The sequence below is a fragment of the Pholis gunnellus genome, assembly GCF_910591455.1.
Source record: "Pholis gunnellus genome assembly, chromosome: 6".
Classification (NCBI taxonomy): domain Eukaryota; kingdom Metazoa; phylum Chordata; class Actinopteri; order Perciformes; family Pholidae; genus Pholis; species Pholis gunnellus.
Window position 1 is genome coordinate 10,233,992 of NC_136532.1, and position 14,669 is coordinate 10,248,660.

The following is a 14,669-nucleotide window of genomic DNA, read 5'->3' on the forward strand; positions in this document are numbered from 1 at the left end:
ACTGTTTTGTCTTGCCAAATAGGGATATGTGTTTTTCTGTGACTGAAAAAAGAACATAATGTACAATGACTGTGCATTGGGAATGAATAACTTAGCAAGTGCCACATCAATGATTCAGTAATCAGCTGGAACAAAACATTATCAGGCTAGAATATCAGACTCTGCTGCAACAGTCTGTATAAGCATAATGCTTCTTAAAAAAACTTTTCATTTTGAATGATAAATGATGAAAGAGTACGGTCCATCCTCTCAGGGAGATGTACATTTAAACAGGTGAAAGCCGGAGAGAACATGTCACGGTGCCTGGCTCTGTATATATTAAAAGCACAGCCGGCTTTTTCCTCTTAGTGTCAGGCCACACCAGTGGTCCCTTTATGTGTAAAATCAATAATACATATGATCTACAGACACCAGAAAGGAAGTGTGAAATGCTGGGATGGAGGGACAGAACTTCACTTATGTCTGTTCTGTGATTTAATCACAAGTGAAGAGAGATTCTGTTTTTTATTACTTCTTTATTCTTGTTTTGTTATTAAAAACCAGATAAAAACAAAGGATTAGCAAGTTTTGAGGACACTTATAAATACTCGTACAAATGAGAGACTAATCCTTTAAGCCCAAAGATTACACATGTGCATGAATTTAGTAAATGTCTTTTTTCAGACTGAATCAGAGACTTGGGAGATATTTTATGACAAAAGAAAATAAAGAATGAATATACAGTGGGTAAACTTTCAAAAGACAATTTTTACTCTGAGAGAAGCAAGTCTGTCTCACTCGTCTTCTCAGGTCACTTACTGTTGCTTCCCGCCTGTTTCTAGTGTTTGCTGATAGTGAAGACAACGTGCCTCATACAGTGTTGAAAAAACACATCTATTCTTTGATGACATTGTTGAAATCCTTTTTTGTGAAAAATACATCTCCAAAATGTTCTAAAGTTGCTGTGTTTTCAGTACAAAGTTCCTCCTTTGTGACAGCAGAGCTAAACTGTCAAAATGTTCTCTCTTATATCATGAATAATCCCTGAAAAAACACACTTGCACCTATTACTGTGACTGAGTGACAACGGGATTTTAGGTTTCATGAAAATGCTTTACATAGGACCGTGGTGTAGTATTCATCATGTTTTCTGACTTCCCTCGGCCACAATCATTACTAAGAAAGAAACATTTTGTTTCATAAGAGCATTCACGTGAAAAACACATTTCATGGTTGGAAAAGTGATCGCTGAAGAAAATTATGAAGGAAGACAAATGTTGTGGTCGTGTGACTCAGCAGCAGTACTTTCCATCCCTTAGCTCAGTTCTGCGCTTCATTCTCAACATCACATACTGCTATTTTGCTTGCAGTGCGGCAGCTTTTAATTCAGCCCGATGGAGCGGTTGTTGCCTGGTTTCATTATGCTTCAGATCCTCTGTTTTGTTGGTGGCTATCCCACTGGTGCGCCCACTGGTGCCTGTGAGGACATGCTGCCTCGCCATTCTGGGGCGCTGCCTCAGCCTTCACCAGCGCCTTACGCTCTTCTCACCAACACCAGGATGTTTCAGCCGGGCAAGGCCATTACAGGTGAGATGTTCAGGAGTACTTTTAGATATAAGAGTAAAAATAACACAATGAATATTACAAATCATTAACAAACCAGTAGACAGGAAGCTGTCAAAAATATATATATATATAATATACCAAGTTTATGGGATTATATTTTAACAGTTGACAAGTGCTGATAGCAAGGAAACCTTATTATCTTTAATTGCTCAGACTCAACCTCAAACTCACATCCTGACATCCTCTACTCTACTCTCTGTTCACTTTTATAATTAGTTTGAGCCATTATATTAATGTGAACGCTGCCATGAGACCAATGTTATGTTACTAAAATGAGGCAAATTGAGTACGTGTGTACGTGTATGCATTTGTTTGTGAGGGACTGAGTGTTTACTTTTGACACCATTCTGCAAATAGTATTATTTTAGTGTATATACTCATTATTAATATGTATATCTTATTTATCTGTCATTTAGTTTGAAGGCTGTATTTTTATAAAACCATGTGCAAATGTTAAGATAAGACACACTGCTGTGTGTTGCTGCAGTGATAATGCTCTGGGGAGCTGGCAGATCCCTCCTCCAGACACAAGGTTTCTGCAGGTGAGTCTTAAGGACCTACACTCCTAAAATAAAGCAGACAGGAAAATATGACCGATCTCACTGCTAAATCTAGCCACGAAGAAAATATGCTGTTTACCTTCTTGAGTCAAAATGGTTTCGTTATGTGAATTTGATGTTTCACGTTTGGCAGTGCACAGGAAATCTACAAGGTGCTGTTACTCATTCCAACACCAACCTGAAGGGCAACACCACTGTGTACAGCTGGATACCACCCAATTCTACAAGCCATGTCTACTTCATGTAAAGCAAACTACTTTTCCCCCACTCTTTTACAATCTCAAAAGCATAAACCTCTGCTCTCTCACTCAGTTTTTTTCTTTTTTCAGGGCCACAGTAGCTCAGCAGCGCACAGTTTTCTGGGTTAATGTGAAGTCTAACCTTCTGATCAGAGGTAGGTACAGCAGGGTGACAAATGAAATTCTGTTATGATTTATTCCTCATCTGCTGCTTCCCAGGGACACCAGGTGGCCTCAGTCTGGCTACAGGTGCAAGTGCAAGAATGGCTGAAGACAAACCTCTGCTTCTCCTTGTGATATGTTTGCTGTTGCTACAGGTGCTGGGGTGAACATCATGTTAGACCCTGAATGATGCTGTCTATAAAAGAATCACAACATCGATTTTCCATTTAAATCCAAACATTTTGCAGACGTTATGGCATATAAACTTGAATTTTGATGATTTGTTATCCAGATTTTGTACTAAACACATGTATTTTACTGCGATGTGGAGCATATGGTTACGATCACACTGCAGATATAATTAGCTCTGTCCATCTTGCTAATATCCATTCACTCGCCGTGGACATAAATGATAAATGTACCTTTATAATGCATCATGCTGTCTGGTCCATAGCTTTTATGGTATGTGTTCAGTCCTATTTAATATGTAACAAAACATGTGCATCTGCAAAGAGAAGAACAGGGGCAGCTTTACAGACCTGAGCTGCCATTTAAAGCATTTCAGCGCTTTCAACAAAATATAAAAAAAATATAAGAGTAAGTTTCTAAGAGTACGTGTGAATATAAGAAGACATTCTGGTGACACCCTCTGGCTTTTATGATATTTGATACTTTAAATGTCTTTACATATTATATTGATCTTGTATTGATGATCAAGTTAATCCTTCACTTCTTATAATTAAAAAAACTGCATCACATTAATTGCATTCCTTCACAGCGAGAGAGGTATTAGCAACGAGGGAAAGAGATGGTTTGATAGAGAGAGATCCAGAGTCCTGCCGTGCTGGTTTGTTATTGACTGAAATTTATTCCATTTAATGGAGAGCGTGTTAGGGACAGCTTTTTCCACATCGTATGATCTATAACCTAGATTTCCAGTATGGTGGTGAGCAAAAACCCAGGCAGATACTACAGAGGCTTAAAGCTCTAATACCATATCCATAGTTTCCTGCTTTACTCCCATTTTTGTTTAGCCGTTAGAATGAATGAAGTGTTTTTATTCACATACCAGTTTAAAGCGATCACAGAAACAAAGCCCACAATCCATGTACAGCAAAAAAAAAGAAAGAAAGTTAATTTGTGGTATCAAAGACTGATTCCCCTCTTAAAAACGTAATAAGAAGATCTTGATCACAGAGACAATAAAAATACAACTTTTCATCACAGAAATGAGAAACGTTGGTGAGACGTTAGGGCAGGGGCCAAGGAACATGTGATCAGTTGTTTGTGCCTATATGCAGAGATAATGATCCTCTATAAACCCGAGGCCTCTGCTCAAACAATCGCATGCCAAGAATGAATAGAGTGTATCTCTGCAATTAATATTTGAGTCATTTTGTTTTCATAATATATGAAATGATTACATTGAATAAATATTAATACTTCTGCGGTGTAAGCATCAGTATATGTGTTATTGGGTCCGAGTAAAGATGGAACAAGATTGAATTTCCACCCAACAAAACGGTGCACTTTTAGTGAAAATCCATTTGGAATGATGCAGTTGTACCTCCAACAAACCAAATCACAATATCTGAACATTACCTGGGCACAGACTGATGGTAATAAAGTGGCGCAGGGCAAAGTTGGAGAGGTTTTAGTCGAGGCATGTTAAAGCAGAATCTTCAAATTGTCCATTTGGGCACATTCGATCATCTGTGCCACTTGAAATATTCTCAGGTAACTGTAAAACTCTTTAAATTCAATTTCACTATAGGTACTAATTCCAGCTATATACAGCTGCATTTGTATTGGTTTTTAAAAATAAATAAATCAGACATCTATACATGTTTCCATTCAAAGAAAACCATAACCCATTGATCTATCTGACCAGCTCTGTATTGAAAGCCAATGCCTTTAAGATGAGTGTAGCATCATGATTCGTCCACTAGGTGGATACGTTGATCGTGTTTTCACATTGAAGGCTAAGGATATGCTGTTTGATGCCAGAGGCTGTAATCAACTCAAAAGAAGTACGTTGCTACATATTTAACACATCCTTATCTGGCGTTTGTTGCAATGTATGCAACTCTCCCTGGTACCCGGGCCGCCCACACTGGGCTGAAGTGAGTGGGCTGAAGTTAATACATGCATCCAATCCCACCCGACAAGCCTCCTGGTGCTCCGTACAGTATCTGTAACATATTTCCCTCAGTAGTGGAATATTGATCTCCAACTGACTTATGTGCCTGAGGACACAGACCTGGTCACAGGGCCAGCACCACTCAATAATAATTAGTGTATTTTCCACTGTGTGCCAAAAGCTAACTATAACAGGGGATTCATACCCGGGACTTAAGCACCAGCGCTACCAGTTTGTTCAATACTAACTGACTCATTGACATGTGGAATTCTGACCATGCACTGTGAATGCCACAGCACTGATGGGTTTTTCCATGCTGACAAGGTCATTCATCCAGATGGTGTGGAGTGAAACAGAGGGGAAGCTACAGATAGTTGGAACTCTGAAGATGAGAGACATGGACTTATAACCTAATAAACCACAATGGAATATGATACACGAAAACGACTAAACAACATCAAAAAAACTAAGTTTGTGATTTGCGAGCAGGCAATTAAACTCAAGTTATTTTTAACTAGGATGCTTATCCATTTTGAAAACATAGTCATTTAGTAAACAAGTATTACGAGTAGAGATGAGACTATGGTGCTGTCAAGCAGAAACACAATTGTGCTGAGCTGTCAAAAGTCAGGTCTGCAACAGGCTCTCTACAGACAAAAACAGCAAAAGCTATTTTTAGCTCTTTTTCCTTTTTCCTATGATATGCTAAAAGACCTAAGAGGCTCCTGAAATATAGATTAATTCAAAATAAGGCCTAATAACATTTCTACTCAATCAATGAAATCTTTCCAAATAATTTCAAATCTACTTTTCAAGTCAAATTTGAATGGGGCTGTCATCTTGTGCATAAGAGTTGGATGAGGAAGATGTCTTGGCTCTTTCATCTTCCTCTGATCCCTCTTTAACTCACGCACGTTTGCACAGACTGTATTAACACGACCAGTGGTCTTGCAGTCACAGTCAGTGTAAGGCAAATCAACATCGAATTTGACCTAATTTATGGAATCAAAAGTGTATACTCCCTCGTCAAAATGACGACATTTGTATGAAAATGTATAGCACTAGATGTCCTGGTGTGTATTTCCCTGCTGTGCTGACATACACACAAACACAGTAACTGTGTTTAGGTCATCGAGGCTGGCAGAAGCCAACAACAGTATTCCCTGAAAACATCTGCACGAGTGGGCTGTGGGAATGTGATGTAGTGCACAAATACACATACGCAAGTACACATGCGTGCATGTGTGGACAGACACTCACATATATGACAAACACTTACATGTAGAGTATCACATAAGTTCTTATCAGATCAAACACTGATCCACATGCATGCACAGTGCGCAGATTAAGGCTATCCCTTGCTGTAGGGGCTTAGTTGACATCTCTGTCTAAGCTCTGCATTCTTCACCTCCCTCTATTCCCTTCATCTCCTTTGCAACATGTCCAGCACCATAAAAAGCAATGACCGGCAGATGAGGCATGCTTCCTTCCGATGTCGCGTCGGCAGTCCGAAGAATATCATTGAGCTAAGGGCTGAATTAAATGCCCGTTTGCTCTTCCGAAATGGATCCTGATGATATCAACGTCACTATTAATGAAATTCTTCTTATTGTTTTGTGTTCTTTGTATGCGCCCTTTCTAAAATAAAAAAAGATTAAAAAAATTAATCCGTATTTAATATAGGTTAATGGTTTCACCACAATACAACACACAGAGAGAACAAACTAGTATTAGATGTTACTGATTATCTTGTTAATTCCTTTCGCAGATTTAGATAAAACCTTTGAACGTACTTATTCTATTTAAGACTTTCCTAAAGCTGGCCCTTCTGCACATCAATAATCTACAGCTGAAGGGAAGGGATGACATGTATGTGAGAAGTGTGTGTATGTTCTGGATCATGATGCGTGCCTTATGACTCAGAGCTGTGGGTGGGAAAACGTTGGGAATGGGAAGATCAATAGGTGTGATTCCAATGAGTGATCTTAAAAAGTCTGTACGTGTTGGTGACTGCGAACACTATGATGTCGCCGCAGAGCGTGCACTATTTGGACGAGAGGACATGCGTGAGGTTTCGCAGACTGGTCAGCTCGTTAATTGAATGGCTGTACTGGATTGCATACTGGCAGCAATCAATAGACATGCAAGCTGATATATATGCATCGTAGTGTGCATGTTTACAAAGTCTGAGTTGGCAGTATTAAATGGCTCTTAATACTGGTAGAGTTAGAGAACATGATGTCTGTTATGTAAGGACCTCGTAGTTAAAGGGTTAGAGCTCAGGGCTGGGCTGTATTACATGACGGGTGGGGAGGGAAAAGAGAGAGAGAGAGAGAGAGAGAGAGAGAGAGAGAGAGGTGAGGATGATAGTATGTTTGAGGAGAAGATAGAGTATGACAAGGGGGTAGGGCTGAGAGGGCAACACAGAGCAACATGGGACAGCGAGAGAGACACACATAGAGAGAGATGAGCGGATAGGAGTCGCCATTTGGCAAGTTAATCTGAGACAGGCCTCTGATTCTCGGTGCACAGCTGATGTGACGGGTGAGGAGGCTGCAGGCTGACACTGAGCGGATGGACAGCGGCAATGTGCAACGAGTGGGGGATTCAATATACTGGATGTGTATTATCCGTTACCCAAGTATCAAACAGGACACATTAAGTGGAGGACAAGTTGTTAAACTGCAGACCAGAGTGGAGTAACAGACTGGATGTTGATTTGGTGCATTTGGAGGTAACCAACGACAGCATGGCTGTGGACGTCGTCTAGCATTTTAACACTGCTGGACAAAGAAGTAAAAGAGGAACGTTTTTTTTTCTTCACTTTTTAATCACAGATATTTTCTGAATGATATAACATTAACTCTTGATAACATTACAAAAAATATATAATTTTGTACAGATCACCCTTTTTAGTCTTCCAGCTTTTACTCCAGAAGTAAACCTATGGACTTCACAAAGTGGAGATCACCTTCTCCTCCATATTCATTACAGAGTACTGCATGGATGGTTTACGAAGGACAAGGGCTTTCCTCAGTGACGGTGATCTTGATCAATCTAGACCTTAATGTAACTGGGTCTAAAGAAGATACTGCACATCTCCCCTTGCATCTCTCGTACAAATGATACTACAATGGAGCCAAGACACGAGCAAAGCAAAGTTCACAAAGTTCCAAACCCACTGCACCCTGCCAGGTTGGCAGTCCCGATGAGGTGTTTGAACCATGTGGTCCACTGAGAGCATGGAGCCAGAGAACGCCCACACCCAGAGAAGCTTCTTCAGCAAGGTGGATGTGCCTGACCATGCTCACTACATCGTCGCCTTATTTGTCTTCGTCATCGGGACGCTGGGCATCACTGGCAACGCGCTGGTTATGTTCGCCGTCTATAGGTGGGTTTGTGCAAGGGATTTGGTTTCAAATTTACATTTTTGAGTCACTGGGGAGCCTCTTCTCCTCCCCTTACCATTTTTAATGTTGGTCTCTCTTTTTTTTAATTAGGAGATGTTATAATCACTCAGAGATGTGATGGTCTCCTAGAGAGAAAGACAGAGGGACTGGGTTGTGTGGATGTGTAAGGGGTCTGATTGATTTAGGAGGCAAACGCATCTTAATTTAAAGTTGAGCGTTTATTGCTGCAGAGTAAGGGTCAGTATTTTCCATGTCTTTTACTCTCTGGAGGATCAAAGGGGCGATTAGCGTTGAAATAATCTTTGCGTCTTAGTGTTCTGGTCAAAACATCACCTTTAGTAGGATGAGGACTTCATCAGAGTGAATTGGTCCTGTCTCCTTGAGAAATACTGTGGAGAATTGTGCTCTTACCCAAATGGAATTATTTGTATGTAGTGTCAAATTTGTCTTTACGTTGGTAACCGTCATAAATCAAATTTACAACGCAGTTCAAATCAATTGTGAAATTCACACAGTCCATTTAAAGTCTCAAAGTGTGACTCTTAAATTGAAGTTAAGAGGATAAATGTGTGTTATTTGTTGTGTAATTTGGACTGCCGTTGACCTCTTATTGTGTTACTTACATTAACGGTTTCACAGAAACTGGGTCAGAGACAGAAGGTGTGTGTGTGTGTGTGTGTGTGTGTGTGTGTGTGTGTGTGTGTATGTGCGGTCCGGGGATTGTCAGAAGCTTTTGTATTTCATTTGTCCATTAGATTAGATGGGTTCTTCATTGTGTTGTGCTGATAATGTGTTTACTGATTCAGAAATGCACATGTTATGAGTTCCAAGTAAATTTATTCACACACAAACACACACGCGCACACACACACACACACACACACATACACACACTCACACACACAGCGAGAGAGAGGGGGAGGGAGATAATGGTCTCTCAAGTGATATGTCACCCGATATGATGATTTTCCAGGAATGAAAATGAGTGCCATATAGGCATTCGCACGCACAGACTCATGGTCACACAAGCACAAACACCAGCAGTGATATAAAAACACACAAACACTTTAATAGACATACAGATGTTCAAGATACTCAAAGGATTACCTCAGAGAGCAGCCACTTTTAATTCAGCAGACGTAGAAACAGAGATTAATCGATGAAGAGCCGTGGAGGCAGACAGCAGGTCAATGCGCTGCTCAGTCAAGCTGCTGTGAATGACGGCTTTCCTTCCCCTGAAGAAAGCATGACTGACAGACATTTACTACAACACACAACCAAGGGAGAAGCTGACTGATCCCTGAGCACAGCTCTTCAAAGACTCAGAACATGCATATGAAAGTCTTTTTTACAGTATATAAATATGTATTGGTTGCATATAATATGCAAATTACTCACCTAGCCTTCATTAATAAAAATTTATATAATATCGCACCTGCTCTGCTGCTATAAATATAAACACAACAACTAAATAACTAACTCAACTCAACTAAAAAAAAAAACTCAGGGGTTGACCCAAGTGAATGAAGGGCAAAACATTTGTATATTGTTACCATTGGCAATAAATCGTCCTATCCTTTACACCCTCTGTGTGTGTGTGTGTGTGTGTGTGTGTGTGTGTGTGTGTGTGTGTGCGTGTGTGTGCGTGTATAGTAACAAGAAACTCCGTAACCTGCCTAACTACTTCATCATGAACCTGGCGGTCAGTGACTTCCTCATGGCTTTCACACAGTCCCCCATTTTCTTCATCAACTGTCTCTACAAGGAATGGGTGTTTGGAGAGATGGGTAACACTCTTCTTTGTTTTACAATTAAGATTGTGCATTTATCGAGAGGACATAACATGAACCAGTATTTTGCTTTTGTGGACACATGTATGAGTTTGTATGTGTTCCTTCTCTGCAGGCTGTAAGATGTATGCGTTCTGCGGCGCCTTGTTTGGCATCACCTCCATGATAAACCTCCTGGCCATCTCTATCGACCGTTACCTGGTTATCACCAAGCCCCTGCAGACTATTCACTGGGGCTCCAAACGGAGAACCACCCTGGCCATCCTCATGGTCTGGCTTTACTCTTTTGCTTGGAGTCTGGCTCCTCTTGTTGGCTGGAGTGAGTTGTGTCTCCTTTACTTGCCACAGAGCCGAAGCTCATTAATACAGTACGTGCTGTGCGAGAGTCTAACAGAAACTTATGCAGCGGTTGATGTAACTGATCCACCTGCAGTTACTCACGTCACTGTGATCTTAATCTACTGTGCCACGAACATTACATCAAAACAAAACCAAAGTCCAAAGTCAAACAAAATACAGAAGCATTGATGTTTTCTCCTGATATCTTACTTCCTGTGGTTTCACTTCACCCCTGTAGGCTCCTATATCCCGGAGGGCCTGATGACATCTTGTACATGGGATTATGTCACGTACACATTGGCCAATAGGAGCTACACGATGATGCTGTGCTGTTTTGTTTTCTTCATCCCGCTGGCAATCATCTTGTACTGCTATCTCTTTATGTTTCTGGCGATACGGAAGACTACCAGGTATTGTAACTCTTATATCAGAGAGTATGTGAATATTATGTGGGGTTTTGCTTGTGGTCTGCAGGTGGAGATAAAGGCAATACATATGAGTGTGGACAAAATACCGCTGTTAAATAATCCACAATGATAATCCTCCCAACAGGGAGGTAGAGCGTCTGGGGACTCAGGTGAGGAAATCCACTCTGATCAAGCAGAGGTCCCTGAAGAGTGAGTGGAAGTTGGCAAAGATCGCCTTTGTCGTCATCGTGGTTTATGTCCTCTCCTGGTCACCGTACGCCTGTGTCACACTCATTTCCTGGGCCGGGTAGGACTTCTTTCATAAATGAGATTTTCTTTCTGCTGCAATGGTTTTAGTGTGCTTGTGCTAGATAATTTATCTTATACATGTCAGCGTTCTCTGAGGATTCCAACCATTTACTTTTTAATGCATGTAAGGGCGGAGTGCCTGAGTCCACCAGTGGCCCTGTGTGTGGTGTGGTGTTAACATGCATGTTGCTCAATATGTTGTACATGAAGAAGCTGTTGTGGAGTGACTATGGCAGCACATGTAGTTGGGTTTACAACCCAAGTTATAAAGCTTAAACAGACATGAGTTTATGGTCTAAACCGCTAGTTTCTAGTCTTCCTAAATACAGCGTCATGTTAATTTAGTAAATGATGGTCCCGTTTAGAGTAAAATAGACAATAAAGCAGGGTATGCTTCAGGACCTGGACGTCGAGTCACCTCTGGTTGCAAAAAACACGATGGAGACAGCCAAAATGCCGAACTCAAGGCTTCAAAACGGAAGTCCACAAACCAATATTATATACAGGCTATGCTTATCATGAATAAGCAGCAAACATTTTGAAAGAATTGCATTAGAGCTGCCTGATTTTCACATTTTCATTTTTGCTGCAAACAGATAAGATTCCAAAATTAATTTAAACGCTATATCTTTCTCCTCCATCTTTTCCAGTAAACCCACTTTCAGCAGCTACATAGCAGTAATGCATAGCAGTAATGCTAAAGCACTCTGACTCTGAGTATGGCTGGTATGCTGGCAATATGGGTAAAAAGCTCTCCAAAATGGTGTCATTATGTAATGTTGTGTCAGCTGGAGGCCAAGGACCCTGGATGAGTGACATATCAACAGACGGTGAAGTTGCTCATAAATCCTCTGCTTCTCCAACCCATCACAATATTCACTAAACCACGTCTCTCTTGGGACAAACAGAAGGATGAGGAGTAGTTGTGTAAATTCAAAATCTTTCCCCTGCTCATTCACAGGGGAAAGTTATCCATAGACTTACACACACACACACACACACACACACACACACACACACACACACACACACACACACACACACACACACACACACACACACACACACCAGATGGATGAACCACGCCTTGGTGGCAGCTGGCACATTTTGGCTAATCCCTGATCCAGTATCCCCCTCCATTATGATACCAGATATAGAGAGAAAAGGGGAACTTTGAGTTGTGGTGTTGCGACGCCAGTTTTTTTCTAACTCCTGCTGTTCTGTCTCATTCAGTCATGCCGACATCCTGTCGCCCTACTCCAAGGCTGTCCCTGCTATCATAGCAAAAGCCTCTGCCATCTACAATCCTTTTATCTACGCTATCATACACAACAAATACAGGTACATAGTCAGTCATAGTTCATCATATCCATCTTTAAAAGCAAAACGAAACAAATTGTTTTTGTTCCGGTTTGTCTGTATTTCATTAGGATGACTCTGGCAGAGAAGTTTCCCTGCCTGAGGTTTCTGTCTCCCACTTCTCGAAAGGAATGCACCTCCTCCTCCATCAGTGAGTCCTCTTACAGGGACTCCATCATTAGCAGGCAGTCTATGGCATCAAGGACTCACTTTACCACAGCCCGCTCTGACATGGTAAACTTTTTTTTTAACCTGTATTTTGTTGTTCTATTAGATTCACTTTTTCTTTATTTATTCATGAAATAAACTATATTTTTCCCAGCAGGTTAATGTTTAAAAGTTTCTTGACACATTTTGAGTTTTACTCATGTACATGTTCATGTTTTAAGTTGAAGTTAAATTGCATGCTGTATGCATTTGAGTGGAATTTCTCTTGTATTATTTTGTTTCAGTTTAGTTCAGTTCAGCTCTCATTAACTCTGCTCTGTCCCGCAGGTGTTCAAGGATGTAGCGATGGATCCTTTGGGAAGGAAGTCAGGCGAGTCCTTCAGAAGCATACCATCATACAGACAGTCTTCCAGAGGAAGGTCCTACAAGAAACAATTAGAGCGGAAGAACCAAGCAACGGAGAAGGTGAGAAACACTATGTATAAAAACTGTGATTTCAGCGTAAATGTGTTCTGGGTTATTGATAAAACTGTTTTTTTCCCTTCACATTGCCAGCACCCATCTACCACGAGTGAACCATCTAACACCTGTGAGCATGAACTGGTTTCCAGCTCTCTCACCGTCGCCTCTCTCCCCTTACTGGTTCTTACAAGGAAGCGCAGCCAGAGTCTGACCGATGACATTTCAGATGCTCGGGAGAAGAAAGGCAGCATCAGCGATCTCAAAAAGAGCGACTCTTTTGATTCCCTGAATTTTGGAAAAGCCCCATTCACTGATCCCAGCTCGCCTCAGGGTGTCCCGCGCATAATCGTCATCAGTCCCACATCTGAAAGCAGCCTCATCAATCATGACAGTGTCTGCTTAGAGGACAGTGTTGAAGCAATGGAGAATAATGTTTTTATCAGCCAAAACTTCTCGTCAGAAGTCTTTGCAGCTGTGAAGCTACTCCCATGACCAGCCGGATTTGGTTGTACAGTAATTACCCTTGTACTTTTTGTTATAATTTGTAACCACAGAACACAAGTTACAGTCCCAGATTTGTTTCGCATGTGGACAAAGTATTTCTCCACCAAAAGGAATCATGTGTACCACTCTGTTGCATAGATAACTGGAGAAAGGTTTGTATGCTAAATGAAACAATATGACCTGGCTCTGGTATGCGGTGTGCATTTGTGTGTTTGTCAGACTTTGGCAGGGAAAGGTGCACTAAGTGTAACAACATATGTTCATGTGTTTGGGGTCCAAGCCTGACAAACCATATTCTTAGTTTAGCTATATGAAACAGTGATGTCACGTTCTGAGCTGAAATGTTTAGTACATTTTAGACACACTTCATGTATTATCTGCTGCAGACTGATAAGAGAGGACATCTATAGCCACCTTGATGGGAAAAGGAGACAATTTAATCCCCAAAAGATTTCTGTTCTTTCTGAGTCTGACTCATATCACACAAAAATGGCTAAAACAACTTGAAGGAAAGAGAGCAAAGCAGGAACTTAAAGCTGTGAGGATGTTTTTATAGTATTTAAAGTATACGTATTCAAGTTTTGTCTTGTGGTAGTAGTTCCTTCGGGCAGCGTGGACCTCTCAAACCTTTCTTTGGCAGGGAGACGGTGGTATAATGAACAGTTGAGTTATTGATGTGAATACTGGTCAAAAGACTCAGGCAGGGTCAAATGTGTCTCATAGAACCACACACTGTTAACATTTTCCTTGTGATGACTTTGATATGTCTTGCTCTGTGTGGACACAGTGCTTTATAACAAATGCTCCACTGTTTCCTTACACTATTCCTGTTCATATAAGAACTTTAACTGAACTATGTTTGTTACTTGTGAACGCTACAGGGTTGTTGCCAGAGATCTGAGTGAGTGTGCGATTCAAAATCACAGCATAGAAAGGTGGCACCAGTAATGTTGATTTATGTACAGTACACGTATGACCAAAGATGTTTGCTGAATTCATATTATTATTATTGGATGGTACATTTATTACATGTTTTAAAAATCCCTTCTTTTTAGACACAACGGAATCCCTCCAGGGAATGAATGGCATTGACTCTTGCTCTTAACTGGTCGATTATTCCTGTAATTAGTGTCGTCCTTCCAGCAAGACTAGTTAGCAGCACACAGCAGCAATTACTGCAAGTTCAAAAAATAAATAAAAATGAGCTCTTGATTC

At 40.8% G+C, this 14,669-nt stretch overlaps 2 protein-coding genes across 2 annotated transcripts; both read left to right on the forward strand.

Moving 5' to 3' along the window:
- Positions 1–1,373: 1,373 nt before the first annotated feature.
- On the forward strand, positions 1,374–2,733 carry LOC306696959 (putative defense protein 3; the record flags this gene model as incomplete). Its single annotated transcript, XM_079160689.1, has 5 exons — positions 1,374–1,573; positions 2,093–2,147; positions 2,299–2,408; positions 2,495–2,559; positions 2,624–2,733. 5 exons carry the CDS (start codon positions 1,374–1,376, stop codon positions 2,731–2,733), a joined length of 540 nt encoding a protein of 179 aa, XP_079016815.1.
- Positions 2,734–7,930: 5,197 nt separating this feature from the next.
- Positions 7,931–13,442, forward strand: opn4xb (opsin 4xb; the record flags this gene model as incomplete). The annotated part of the gene is made up of 9 exons (XM_079160812.1): positions 7,931–8,097; positions 9,770–9,903; positions 10,022–10,225; positions 10,484–10,655; positions 10,798–10,959; positions 12,195–12,302; positions 12,392–12,554; positions 12,816–12,953; positions 13,044–13,442. 9 exons carry the CDS (start codon positions 7,931–7,933, stop codon positions 13,440–13,442), a joined length of 1,647 nt encoding a protein of 548 aa, XP_079016938.1.
- Between the last annotated feature and the right edge of the window lie 1,227 nt (positions 13,443–14,669).